The sequence below is a fragment of the Peromyscus leucopus genome, chromosome 11, assembly GCF_004664715.2.
Source record: "Peromyscus leucopus breed LL Stock chromosome 11, UCI_PerLeu_2.1, whole genome shotgun sequence".
Classification (NCBI taxonomy): domain Eukaryota; kingdom Metazoa; phylum Chordata; class Mammalia; order Rodentia; family Cricetidae; genus Peromyscus; species Peromyscus leucopus.
The window spans coordinates 23,774,883-23,789,777 of NC_051072.1; the positions used below are offsets into that span (position 1 = coordinate 23,774,883).

General features: G+C 39.7%; 2 protein-coding genes across 6 annotated transcripts in view; one reads left to right on the forward strand and one right to left on the reverse strand.

The window, feature by feature from the left end:
* Positions 1-3,432, forward strand: part of Skp2 (S-phase kinase associated protein 2) — a 28,886-nt gene extending 25,454 nt beyond the window's left edge. For both annotated transcript variants that reach the window (XM_028875615.2, XM_028875616.2), the window contains one exon: positions 1,601-3,432. In XM_028875615.2, coding sequence (XP_028731448.1) covers positions 1,601-1,814 — 214 coding nt within the window. In that variant the 3' untranslated portion in view covers positions 1,815-3,432. The remainder of the gene's footprint in view (positions 1-1,600) is intronic.
* A 2,417-nt stretch (positions 3,433-5,849) lies between these two features.
* Positions 5,850-14,895, reverse strand: part of Nadk2 (NAD kinase 2, mitochondrial) — a 41,095-nt gene continuing 32,049 nt past the window's right edge. For all 4 annotated transcript variants that reach the window (XM_028875613.2, XM_028875612.2, XM_028875614.2 and 1 more), the window contains 5 exons: positions 14,654-14,749; positions 11,581-11,636; positions 11,397-11,450; positions 9,223-9,346; positions 5,850-7,829 (listed from right to left, as the gene is read on the reverse strand). In XM_028875613.2, coding sequence (XP_028731446.1) covers positions 7,691-7,829; positions 9,223-9,346; positions 11,397-11,450; positions 11,581-11,636; positions 14,654-14,749 — 469 coding nt within the window. In that variant the 3' untranslated portion in view covers positions 5,850-7,690. The remainder of the gene's footprint in view (positions 7,830-9,222; positions 9,347-11,396; positions 11,451-11,580; positions 11,637-14,653; positions 14,750-14,895) is intronic.

Consider the following 14,895-nt stretch of genomic DNA (forward strand, 5'->3'; position numbering starts at 1 on the left):
GCCATCACTCTTCTTTTTCTTACGCCCACCCAGTTCTTCTTTTAGATATTATCCATTACAGGTGACTCACAGCTTGGCTGCCTGAATGGCCCAGAACCTGAGTTCTCCCAAGTATGACCCTGTTCTCAAATGCTGATTTCACAGAGGTGTAGACGAAATTCTAAACAGTCTTAGTAAATAAGAAACAATAAGACCTTTAAGATTCATGCTACACATAGGCATTGTCCTAAGGATTGTCGTCATCTTTGGTGTTGATGGGGATAGCCTGGTCTAAGTGCACAGCCTTTGTATTTGTTTCTGCATTCCAGAAGTTCAAGATGCAATGTGTCCCTCTTAACGTTCATGTTGATCTCTTATGACCTCCTGATCGCACTGCCCCTTAGAAACAAAGACACTTTTTAGATAGTGTTTTTATTTGCTGTTTGTTTTGTATTCCACAACACACACTAAATATTGTGGTGTTTACCTGTACCATTCATACATTGAGAGGGGTAATGGGAAGATACATGGAGCCTGTTCAGCACAGATGGTCCTTAGATCTAATAAACCATCTGGTTTCTAGAACCATTCAGAAGGCATCAGTAGTTCTGGAGCAGATTGAGCCTTCAGAAGGATGTCATGGATGCTGCATGGAATGTGCTGGAAGTCTGAGACATTGGCAGCCATGTGACAGTACAAACTTGCTTTGAATAAGTATTGACTGTGACAACATAAGGTCACTGCTGTGCACACTGATCTCCAGGGGGTTTTGCTGAATTTCCAAAATAAATGTTCCCCTTCCTGAGACTTTGCACTGTGTCCCAACCTTAAGCAAACACAGGTCGGAAAGATGAAGCTGGGCATACAAACCAATGTTAAGAGTCAGTACCAAAACCACACAGTGTTTTCTTTGGATAAAGCAGGGTCAATTTTGTGTGACCCCAGATCTCACTGTTAACACAACTGTCTGTCACCTAACATGAAAGACATACAAAAAGGTCTGCCCTGTCAGTAAGATTAATATATAGAGAAGAGGTCCTTTTCTGCTGTGAATTGGTACCCCATTTTTTTTCATCTGTGACCTATATAGTCCCACGTGAAAAATACCTTGAGGAAGTCACTGGTGGGTTCTGCTGCAGTAAGGTTTGTTGATGCTGCATCATTACTAAGAAGCCATCAATGCTGCTGATATCTTCTGTTGAGAGAGCCTAGTTCAAATAAAGGTCATGGCCAGATTCCTCCATTGTATGGATCTTGGGGAGGTTCCAGTTGACACCACAGTGAAACATTTACCATTCCTCATTTACTAGCTCACTAGCTCAAATCACAGTAACCCTTCCAGAGGTCTGTATAGATCAAGAATGGAGAAAGGAGGCAAATTCAGTCCGATTAAAAATAGTAATAAACTTCATAGTTCCACAGGAGCCTCATGGAATAAGACAGACACACGGGCTTGTACCTACATGGGTTAGACTGCTTTGTTTCCCAGCTTTTATCTCCCTGTGTTACTTCCTCTAATCATTTATTATAGATTATGTTTTTAGGCTGATTATAAGCAATGGGTTATAATAACTAGTCTAATAATTGCCATATATCCTGACATCTTCTCTTCCTTTTCCAGTGAACTCGGAGAAATTCCCACACTAAAAACGCTGCAGGTCTTTGGAATCGTGCCGGATGGTACCCTTCAGCTGTTGAGAGAAGCCCTTCCTCATCTGCAGATTAACTGTGCCTATTTCACCACCATTGCGAGGCCAACTATGGACAGCACAAAGAACCCGGAGATTTGGGGTATCAAGTGCCGACTGACGCTGCAAAAGCCCAGTTGTGTATGAAGTGCTTGCTGCAGGGTGGTGTCTCCTCCTCCTCCTCCGCAATGAGGAGCACGGGCAGCAAATCCAGTTGCTGGAGACCTTGGTTACCTTCCCTCTTGGTTTTACCTTAGCCTTCATTATGCGTGTATGTTAGGGAGCCATTTGCAAGGGAGAACTAGGAAGTGTTGCTTTCTCAAGAATATAGAGACAATTCCGTCAGTGCTCTGCCCTCAGAGGCCATGTGTCAGGTCTTTGGAAATTTTAGGTGCACCTGTTATTTCAAAATAGCTTTTTAAAGCAAAATTTGAGCCAACTCTTCCAAGTGCCCTTCAGATTAAGTCTATTTAGAATCACATTTTTAAAGTTACCCCTGGCTAACAGTTTTCATGGTGTTTGTCATAACTTTTTATCTATTTAATTATTCAGTATTTTATAAAACTTGATATTGAAGAACAATAAGCTATTTGTGGTGAGCTAAATGGAAAGACTCACGAGCTGGTAGCGTTTGAGGCAATCTTCTGGGAATTGACACATTTCAGCTTTGGTGCAGGTGTGAAGTTAGTTTAATAGAAACATAGTCCTGCATAGTGTACCTTGAACTCTAAATGAGAAACAGAGACACAAACCCGAAGGATAGAATTGGATTTGAAGCCTCAAAGGGCCGTTTCCCAAAGTCAGGTTAATATGAAGTAGTCTTTGATGTTTTTAGGTACTATATGCTATGTTCCCAGAATCCTAAATTAGGTGAGGAAATCTAATTGTGCTTTTTTAACTTTATAATCAATGTATGTTATGTGGGTTGTTTAGCTTTTAAAATTACTTGCTTTGTTTTTAGAAGTATGGTATTATTCTAATCAGCATTCTTGAGAAGTCGGATAGAATTCTGAGCTGATCTTGTTTGCTGTTTCTTCCTTTAGTGGTGCAGTTATTTTTATATTACTCTGCAATCAAGGACTTGAAACTCTTTTAAGTGGTCTTTTACAACAATGGCTTGAAACTGCCCATTAGGTTACTGGATCTAAAGTTCCTTAGGTAGAACCGCTGGTTCCTCTCCATCGAAGTGCACGAGAAGCAGGGGCGTGGGCAGCTTCCGAGCGGCCGGCACCACGTGCACTTCACCTAAGTTTTTAAGACTCACTGGGCATTAAACCTTTTGATAACAGATGCATTTTTTAACATCTGATAGAAGCAAAAAGATCAAATTGTGTTTCTTAGAAAATGAAAAAAAAAAATCAATGCAGTTACCTCTTTTGACTACGACAGAGCCACAATACATTTCTATTAACTTTCATCAAAAAAATTTACTGTTACAATAATATGAAGTGCCTTTATCTAGCTGCTCAGACCTAAAGAGCAGTTTAACAAGTGTAACACCGGAATGATCATGCTACAGTTCCCGAGTAGTTAAAGTGCTAACTACGACTTGAAACTCTTGTTTACAGATTAGTGATGGGCTGACGGTGGGCTCTGGCTGGACTCTGGCCTCCAGCTGCCCCAGACATGCCGTTCCTGTTCTTCCTTACTCAAGTCCAGCTGGGAGCTATTTTGCCAACATGTCGCAGTAATCTGTATTTTTGTATGTGATTTCTACTTTTATAGACTCATTTTAAAATAAAATACATTTTTATAAAAACGAGAACTTGAGCGAAATTGTATCCCTTTTTTCTGCGATCTTTAAATTTAGAACGCATCCATTTTGGGTTGCCGTTTGGGTCAGATAAAATAAGATTTCAGCCTCAACCCCCATCTGCCTATCTGCTTTATGTGCTTGTCAAAACATGATCATAATGCATTCTGAAAAGTGTTAAATACAGGCTTGTTAACTTTAATGTGCTCAAGAATAATGACATTTATAAAATATTTGATGTGGCTGATGACACATAACACTAAGTACAGACTGGATCGGCTTACACGTCTATTTCCATGGTTTAAAGACAGTGTGAATAACTTATACCAGGTTTAACCTTTTCCATTTGAATGCCAGGCTGGTGGTTCTAAATCACCCAGGTTTGCGGATTTTTTTTTTTTTTAATCAAAGTACCATTATGGTTCTAATTCTTGTTTTTAAATGATGGACAGTGTAAAGTATATACATATAGCCTCATCATCCAGTTTCAACAGTCTAACTTCTGGCCGGCCTCACTAGTGTGATCTCAACTATTCCCTCATGTGAAGATAATTTTGGAGCAGAACTCAAGACTATTTTATAAATTTTAAATTTTATAAACACTTCAGTATATATAAAAGATAGAGATTCGGCATTAACTCTAAGCCCGGAATGAAGGGATAGGATTGAAGTCTACCTATTTCCTGTGTTTTCAACTGTTTGGTTTGGACTCAAAAGCTCATTATGTATCTCATGCGAGCCTCAAGACAGCCCTTAGCTCCAGCTGACCTTGAACTCTTGACCCTCCTCAGTCTTTGCCTGCTAAATGCTGGGATTACAGACTTCTGCCCCCATTCCCAGTTTATTTTGATCAGTCTCCTCACAATGGTCCGCTTGTTGCATTCAATGATTCTTTAAAAGGTTAAGCATTAGGTTTTCTTTCATCCCTGGAAATTGATCTACTGAAGACAGATCACGTGTTCTGAATGCCACAGTCTGGGTTTTAGTGATATCCTCCTTTAAAAACTTGCTTCAGTTAAGCTGCCCCAGCCACATAGTCATCTTCGTAAAGTGGAGACAGAACAAACAGCAAAAAGTCTGCACAACAGGAGCCGCTGGTGAGATCTGAAATGGTGTTGGGCATCAGGCTCCATGTTCAGAATGGTAAGAACCATTTTAAATTTTACTCTGTGTGTGTGTGTGTGTGTGTGTGCGCGCGCGCACGCGCGCGCGTACATGTGCACATGTTTACAGGTGCCTTTGGGGGCCTGAAAACACCATGGACCTGGAGTTACCGGCTCTCGTGAACTGCCTGACGTGGGTGCTGGGAACCAAACTTGGGTCCTCTTCAAGAACAGCCCATGCCTTATCTTTAGCTCCTTATCTAATCAGTGATTTTCTTTAGAATACCTTGAAGTACGCCTTCCTTAATTACAAAATAGCCTTGTCACTGACTTATGCCCTCTAATACCTCATAAGTATAAAGCATTTGAAAACATAACTGAAATACTATTTCAGAGGGTTCGTTATCTGAGACAAGGTCTTACTATATAGTCCAAGCAAAACTTTCAATTCACAATCTTACCTGCACCTCCAGAGGACCGGGTTACAGTTCAGCAATGTATTTACTTTACCCCTCACCCATCATTATTATTTCACATATTAGTTATCCCTGGGATACTTTTTAGTATCCTTAAGCATATGGATAGAGATACATGTACATGGTAGAAAGAGCTCCTAGTGATTTATAAATTCTAAATTTATACTAGTTTCATAGCTTAGCAGTGGTGTCCTTAAATACTTTTTTATCATTCTGTTTGAGTGTGAGCAAATCTGTGCACACGCACATGTGTGGGTGCCACAGGAGGACTTCAGGTGGCCGTTCTATCATTCTTTACCTTACTCTTGTGAAACAGTCTCACTAAACCTGGACCTAGACTAGCAGCAGCCTGCAAGCTCCAGCAATTCTTTCTCTGGCACAACAACACCTGCCTCCCAGCTGCCATCCTCAGTGTGGGCTGCTGGGGATCTGAACTCCGGTCTTCCTATTTGTGCAGCAAGTGTTCTTATGCGCTGAGCCATCTCCCCAGCCCCTGTTCTTAACGTTTTACTTGACACTTTCAGCCCAAGTGACTACTTTATACTTATTTGTGTTATTTTACTTTCATAAAAATGATTTTGTATGTGAAAGCTATCCATTCAAGAATATCAAAATTATGGAACATCAAAAATATTAAACTAAATTATATGAAAAATACATTTTTTGAATTAAGCCTTTTGCCCTCTGAATAAACAGATTATCATTCTACCAAGTAATGCCAATGAGCCAAGTGCACAGTGCACAGAGGATATGGGTGTAGGGATAGACTTGAAATGCAGTATTCAGGGGAAATTTGATTCTTATATAGTGATCTCCTAAGAATTTAGGAAATAAGAAACAAAGTAAAAAAGAACGGACAATGGTTTAATTTTATTTGTATACAGTGGTCATTAAAGATTAACCCATTCAAAAAAACATTTGATACTCCAACATCCTTTGCCATTCATCTATTACATATAAATCCCCTCCTGCCACAGAGTGGAAATTAGATTGCAAATGGAGCAGTCAGTAATTTTAGTATCTTTCCAAGTGTTGCTTATGAACAGTTCCACACAGCTAGTTACCAGTTAGTGGGATATATTAATAGATCTGTGGTAAATCATGGACAACCAGATTTCCTGGATACAGTAAGGACAGGAGTGGCATTTTTTTCCTAACAAGGTACTTTAAAACCTTTTAGGGGAATTTCTATAGTATGGAATTTAACTTCCATATAAAGTGGTATCTTAAATATATCTTTTTTTTTTTAATTATACTAGAAATTAGACTTGGCTCAGCAAAAACACTAACATATTTCCTCCTGCAGATACTCTTAGGGAACACATTCTGGATAATCAACAAAACCTAGACAGACCTAGATCGCCTTGCACACTGACATTAATTTTTTTAATTAAGAGCAACATGTTGAGTTTGGCAAGCTAAGAGCATCTGATCTGATCATGCATCCTAGCTTTCAGCTTGAGCTCACTAGGCCCCCGTTCCATTAACAGTCTATTCCAGTGTCTTTCCAACACTTCACTATACAACATGTGGTGATAGATGGCACAGAATGAATCTTCAATAAATACTGTCAATGAAAAGCCAATTTTACCAACAAGTAACCAGTCTACAACTCTGAATAAATGGCGTGAGAACACCATTTAGCAATGGCAGCTTCTTGTGGAAACTAGTTTCTTCTAAGGAGATCAAGAATTAAATGACAACAGTGGTTTTCATACGGGGAGTGGAGAGCTCTGAGGTTCTATCCTCCAAAGCTACTGTTTAAAATTCAGAATACATGAATGAAAACCACAACATTAAAGTCAGGCAATTCTGAACTACATCTCATGTGTTTACTAAAGAGTCCAACTCTCCAAAACTAAAGGAAGGTTTGAACGGTTCACCAAACTCCTTCTAATCCTTGAGTTCATACTAGAGATTCAAAAACAGGAAAGGGACTACTAGACTCTTTATTTTTCAAAAAAAAAAAAAAAAAAAAAAAAGTCTGACCAACAATTGCTATGGAAAAATTAATACATTTACAAGGACATTATGATTTGTCCCAACAGATGTACTTCATCTGGCATTGGCAACATTAACCAAAAGAAGTCAGAATTCATCTACAAATAATTTTCAAAATGATTCAATTTTTTCAATCAATAGTGATTTCATCATTATTTCCTAGAATTAGAAAATAATTAACATTTACAAAAACACATTTACCAACTGCAGTTAGGTCAACATCATGATTTATCAAAATTCTCCATCATCAAAATTTTTAAAAATCTTTACTTTTAGGTGCTATAAAAATAATGCACTAATCAAATGACACGCAGCCAATTCCACAAAGTTAGGAAGAAAAAGCCAAACCAAACCAAAATGCTTGTACAGTTAAATTTGAAATCCTAAATACTTAACCTTTTATTTAACCTGCCTCTCTAAAGAATATCAATACTCTTGGTTACCAACTGTAAGTAATATAGAAGCTTCACCAACATAATTCTAATCCACTTAGTCCATCATTTCTCACATGGTGAACAGTTTTTGACTATCAAAATGAACAGAACAGCACATGGATCCCACTTTAGTCTCCTCCACCTTTGACTCCAGTCTTGGTACAAACCAAAATAAGGGAGGTTTATGGCTGGTCATCTGTATCTGCAGAAAAAAAATATGTTCCTAGTAATCAAATCTGTCTTCTGAGGAAATCCTTCACTGTTCTAGAATCACAGTTCGAAGTTCATCTTCTTTATTGATCATCATCGAAGCAATGGCTCCATCGTTAAACTCAAAAGAAGTTCCTCCATCCACAACCATGCAGGCATCCCAACATCGAGAACGGACACAAACTCTAAGCGGAAAGAGATGTCTCATTAACTATCAAGTGGACATAACACTAAGTAAACTCTGACTTTTGTTGACACAACCAACAGCTTATTTGGCCTTGATTTTAAGAATTTAGTTGCTCTCTGATTTGAGAAGCAGTGACTGTAAACAGTATGGGTGCATTATCAACATCTCAAGTTTAAAATTCAAGGAAAAACAAAAAAAAAAACCAGACTCAGTGTAGTTGCCAGGTCACTTTCATGTAACTTCCGAGTTATTTCCATTACAAGGATTTTAAGTACTGAAGCAAGAGTGCATTCTCATGTAAAATTTTACTTACAGATTATGTAATCAGAGAAGAGATAACTCACTAATGTACAGTTCATGAACACAGCATCAATTACCTTCTCCCAGATACTATGTCTGCCCACTCAGTCTCAAGTATACCTTCTGTCTACTGTCTTATCACTGTAGTGAACTGTCCATTCTTGAACTTCATTTCAGCCACGCTAGTTTGGGGTGTTTTCATTCCCCAAATGAATAAGGTCAAGCATTTCTTTTTAGATGTTTATTAAATATGCCTTTAGGAAAGACCAAACATTTTTGGCTTTTTATTTGTTAAATGCACTGGCTGCCTTCTACTGATTTGCTAGAAATTTTATATTTAGACTTTTATCACTTAATGAAAATGCTTAGAAAACAGAAATCTTTTAAATAAGATTTTTCAAAGTTTTAATATTTACATATATGTATATATATGAGGTAACTGGGATGAAACCCAAGTGTAAACAAAATTCACATTTCATGCACACTATACCTTTACTGTACGCACACCCTCAAGTAACTTAATACACTTTCCAATTCATTTGCATTTCAATTATGACCCCATGAATTAATATTCAGAATTCCATTTGCGGCACTGGCCTAGATGGCTACTGGAGCAGTGATTTCAGACACCATTCTCAAATACCTCGAGATAGACCAGCTATCCTTTGCAAATATCGTTCTCTGTACCCCGCTGTTTTGTTTCCTTAGTGGAATATTCTTTGAAGTTCTTAATCCTGGTGTCAATAAACAATTTACCAACCTTTTGTTGCAGAAGTGCATTGCATGGCATGTTTATAGTAGCTTTTCCAATCCCCTATGTCATGAAGCCTTCTCATTAGTTAACATTCAAATATAAGAAACACACACAAATGAGTTTCGATTTGTAAATAGAAATTAAATGTCAACTGAATAAAACAAAGGCTAAGATGCTTCCTTCTAAGCGGCATTCCTCGAGGGAGAAAAAGTACATTGGTCTCAGTGTCTCTAAAAGAAAAGGAGGATTTATTTTGTTTGTTTCTGTGGGGTTTTTTGTTTTGTTTTTCCTTTATTCATGTTTCTCTGGGATGAACGAGGTGACTTAGGATGCTTACTTTGAGGAGAAACATCGCTGACGGCTGCTTGAGAAAACTCTGTTTGCTATTGGCTCTCGAATACTGAAAAGTATTTTTGGTTCTTCGGGACTGTAGAGCAATGATTCATTATATTCATTCGTTACTGTAAGGGAAACAGCACACATTATAAAGGATGGTCATGTCTGAGGAGCACATGACAAACGCACTGCTTCCAATTTAAAGCCTGTGTTCAAAGGCTACTTCAGAGCATATCGCTTGGGAACTCGTATTCCGTACTCTACCATCAAAAGCCTTAGAAATCAAGAACTATTAGGTTCAATTATTAACCCGCAAAAGCACTCATCACTCACAGCAGAGAAGAGGTCCAACTGGGGAGAAAAAAGACAAACACAAAGCTAGGAATGAAGCAGGAGCATGAACTCAGGACTGAAACATGAGTTGTCAAGTCCCCTCAAGTATCCCATCAGAATCAACAGGAAGAGGAAAATGCAGTCTCAACCAACGAAAGGCGGTTAATCTTTCTCCAGTGAGGCTGCACATCTTAAGATATTTGAAGAAACTTAGGACCCATTTTCTCTCTAACAAAGAAGCACCTGAGGCTTGGCCAGCAAAACCTAAGTTAGCCGAAGACAACTGTACAAGCAGGCATGGCAGCCTATGTCTGCAGTTCCAGCTACTCGGGAGGCAGGGGGTGGCTTAAGCCCAGGAGAAATTTGAGGCCAGCCTGTGCACCCAGATTGTTATCTCTTCAAAGAAAAAAAAAAGAAGAGGACAACTATACAAGAAGTTAGAAGTGCAAGTTCAGCTGAGAATCACACCGAAAAAACAGACTGTCGAAGAATGCACCTTGTTTGTGCAACTATGGTTAGAATTTTATATGCGTGTGTATGTTCCTTAACTTGCAATGTTATATCTCAATAAACCCATCATAATTTGAATATATTTCAAGTTGTAAACGTGTTTAGTGACCATGGCCTACCGAACATCACCGCAGCACAGGACACCAGAGGGGCTACGTGCCGTTAACCTTCTACCCTTGGGTCCCACTGGGCACTACAGCCCGCTGCCATGTCAGGGCCCCAGGAGTTACTGTATAACACCACGAGTCTGGGCACCACTAAAAGTACACTTTTTAAAATGCTTATTACGACTGAAAAACTGTATTTGGTTCTGTAAGAAAAAAAAAATCTAACTTATCACAAAAAGTAAAATAGAAAATGTGCTAAGAAAGAAACTTGAGGAGTGGTTCTAGGAATGTCTGTGACAGTGACGTCCAATGAATTTTCTGTAGATAGCTCAATCTTCAAAGAAGTGTTCACTCAGTAAAGCATTTACACATTTCCTAATGTCTGTCCTGGTATTCTACGAGCAACTTCGATAGGAACTATACAAATTTCAGCTGTATTATGTTTACTGTGTTTAGGTTTGCATTTGACATAACGTTAGTTCATATTGGTACATAAGGCACAAACAAGGTGATTCTTTGACTCATGTATACACTGAGGAGTTATCAACCCAGGGCTCTAACAACATCCAACACCATGTATCTTTACTTGGATCTCATGATGTCTACACTAAATTCTGTACCTAGAAATTGCAGGTGCCAATTTCCCTTCCTTTGATACCAACTTAGTGCTAATGCTAACTGCCAAGCCATAATTAAAATCTTTTTAGTCTCAAACTGAAAACGAGAAGAATCCATTTGATAGTGCTAACACCATGAAAAGCAGGACCATGACTACGGAAAAGTTTACTGGGACAGCATGAATTTAGATATGCATTTCCTTACAGCACACAAATCTATCACCCAGGCTGCATTTACAATTGTAGTATCTTGATATACGGCTGTATTTCATGGGGAATACAAGTGACAGCATAAAACTCCAGCTTTATGACAGGCAAGACGGTTCACAGGTAAAGGCGCCTGCCATCAACCCTACTGACTTGAGTTCAAATCCCTAGAATGCAGTTGGTGAAAAGAACCAACTCCTGTAAATTGTGCTCTGACCTCCCCAAGCATCGTGCACACATTCACACAAAATAAATAAAAGTGTAATTTAAAAAACTTTTCTTGGAAGTCCTTCGAGTTACCTTTTTTTTAAAGCTACATTTAATGAGACAGTGTTGTAACATCTAATTAAGTGGATGCACATAATACTGTTCTTTCTCAAAGCTGGCCATACGGTACTAACCTTTTTCTACCAAGTCTTTGTTCAATGGAACAGTCAGATTTCCTTGTCGTCTTGCTATTGACAAGAGGAAAGGCAGAAACAGCGTCAGTTACTATTGTACTTCATACAAAGGCCAACACGTGGCATGTACATTACATAGTACACAATAATTCTATAATGCAGAGTAGCTGTTTTTAGTACTCACCAATATTTAAAACATCTTCAACAGCCTGAGCTGCGACCCTGTTGATATTGAATGACCTAGAAGAAAAGCAAGCACATAATTCTTGTTTCTGTCCTAAAAGCACAATAAAAATGGAAAATGAATGATGTAGTTAACATATAAAGACTTCTTAAAATTAAGATAACTACAAATTAGTGGTTTGAAAAAACATTTACTGGCATGAGTATGAGGGGAGAGTATCCTTATACCTGGATTGATATACAGACTTGCAACTGGAAAGCAATTAAACACTCAAAGATTTGAAATTACTCAATTCTACAAAGAATCCTAATATTGATAAGTAGTCCTTCATCTCCACACATTTCCACACATAATGCAGACTGGAAGCTATCTTAAGTAGCTAACTGCTGCCAGTACATGGGGCACAAGCATGTATCACATTAACCAGGACTGACAAGAAGGACAACTGACTTGCCGAGCACTACAATCCCAATGTCCTACTCCTGTAGGGAGATGTCCGGTTATGCAAAAATGAGCTTTCTTCAAACACTTTCCTGCCATACACATGGCCAGATTTCCACCTTTTAGCCCCCTCACTATGTAACCATGTTACTAAGTGCTGGCTAAGGAAATCCAAGTGAATGACACCCCCATGCCTGCTGACCAGCTTCCCATGGGAACAGTCCACGGTCTTCCTTCTCTACAGCTCAGTGCAGTGACCTTAGTCACCATGTAAGAAGATAGCAGAGCCACAGAATGGCAGGAGCTGCCCTGCCATCCCCACCCCTCTGCCACTAAAGGAGAGCCACCTGTCAATTGGGAATGCCCACAGCGGACTTTATGAGCACAAGAAATAAGCTTTTTAATTAAGCCACTAACATTGGGGTTGGTTTTCCTGTTATAGCTGCTAATGAGTCACACATTTCCACACATTTCATACTCAAAACAAAAACTGAGGTCAGATAAACTTTTTTTCTCTATCAAAAACAGTAAGACAAGATCAAGAAATAGTATCCTAATCTTTCCCTTCACATGGCAAGGCTACTAACTGGTTTATCAAGCTCTAACTCCCCCAGCCTGTACCCCCCAATTATGACACCATGCACATTCTTACAGAGCATGTTGTGGAAGAAACGGGAAAAACTCCGAGGAACAATTCCTAATTCTCTCTTTTGTTTTCAACAGATATGCTCACCCTTTTCAGTAGAAAAGAGGTTTCCATGATCACCAAAAGCTGTTCACTGTTGTGCCCCCAATTTAACTTACGAGATGGTTAAAACTAATTTTGTAGCCTATCAAAGGATATATTTTCTTACAATTATTGATTGGGATGGGGACAGGAAGTACACACATATTGCCACCCACATGGAAGTCACAGAACAACTTTGGGGGAGTTATCTCCTTCTACCATGGAAGTCCTGGGGACCAAACTTGGGGTGTGGTGTGCTTGGTGGCAAGTGCCTTTATCCACTGAGCCAAGCTGCCAGCCCCAAATGATTGATTTTTAAAATGATCAGAAAATCCACTTTAGAAATGGTCCTCTTGCTATTCCTCAAAACAATGAGATGTTAAGCTATCTTTTAAAATATTCTTTTTTCTAAAAATTTTATTTAGCTGGGACTAACATTTTTTTTTAAATGTACTAGTCCTACTCATGAAGGAAATGAAATGATTTCTGAAATCTACTTCAGAATAGTATGGAAGAGATAGTTAAGGTCAATGTATACAGCAAACAGTATGGGACATGGATTCACCACTGAATTGAGTTCATGGGGATGTGTAACACTAGACTCTCTTTGTCTCTGTTTACAAAAATTAAAATGTTCTGTAATACAAAGTTTTAAAAGCCATGCTGAAAAAGCAGCAAACAAACTCTACATTCACAAGCCCAACTTAAAAGTGACATTTGATGAGGGAGACTTTAAATGTTTTTGTGAGGCCGGGTCTCACTATGGAGCCTCCAAGTGCTTCAAACTACCTACCACCCTCTTGTCTCAGCCTCTCAAGGGCTGGATTTTAGGCATGCCACCACATACAGATCAAATCACAGCTTCACAAACACTGTGCTGGTTTTGAGAGCATGCATTCATTTACTTAAGAAAGATCTGAACAAATATGTACTAGGCACTATACCCTGCTACACACAGACATCGAACAGGAGGAAAACAAAAACACTAGCTCCCATCAATCCCCTCAAAATGCCCAGACTAGCCAGGTACCATGGGCCCGTTGGACTCGTCATACACGGGTGCTATGAGAGAGAGCACCAGGAGAGGCGCTGGGGACGGACAAAGGGGACCCATTCACTGTGCTTTTGAAAGACGCTGAGGTGAATGACGCTGCCTTCAGAGAACGGCGTCTGAGGACTTGATGGGAAGTGGAGGCGATTCAGAAATTCCAAGCAGGAAGCAGCAGCATGACCAGGAACAAAAGGCTAAAGGAGAGCAAGGTGTGTGCTGGGAATGACAAGCAGTCTGCGTCTCCAGAGGGCTCGCGGGGATAAAGAGAGCAGGGCGGCCATGGCCACATTGGCAGGGTGATGGCGTCGGACGAAGCACTGTGTACACAGTGCCGGGCCAAGCGTTAGAGCAGAAAATGGACGTTCTCTACGGGTATTTACAAGTACCACTGTGCACTTACAATGATCACTGCTGGTAGTGTTCAGATGACAACCATGAGCAAAGAGGTCAGGCGCCAAGAATCTCTACCTAAAAAGATGGGGCCCAGACCAAAGCAGCAGCAGGAGAAGCTGACAAAGTGGGCAAAGCGTTGGGAAGTGCAAAGCAAAGGATTTTGAGACCAGTCTGTATGGAGGGGAGGGCAAAGGAGGAGAGGAGGAAGGGAAAAGTGAGATTGTCGGAAGCAGTGCTTTTCCTCCAGCAATGGAGTCTGGGTAAACAGTGACAGAGGTAAACAGTGCATGGAACAGTGAAGGAGAAGAAAACGGAAGACAGTAAGGTCAGCTTTGAATGTGCTCAACAGTGTGCTGCCCCTGCAGGTTAGAGGAGGCAGAGGCATCATTTAAAAGAGAAAATCCATTTTGTAACTTCAAACAGTTCACACACCCTGACAGGCCGCCTCCCACCTTACTCACCAGGCTTTTGATCCCGTTCCAGTACAGAGATTGAGCCCTGAACTCTTCTGCTTTTCCCAGGGGCCATCATCAACTGAAATTTCATAGTAGGAAGCCCTATGAATTGAAAATAGAAAACTGTGTTTGCTGAGCTGTGTTAGGGTCCCAGTAAAATATACTGGTCTTCAAAATTCCTAAAATCTAAGTAAATCAGCTTGACCAAGACATATCTGACTTAGCAGACACATCACCATGCTAATTCC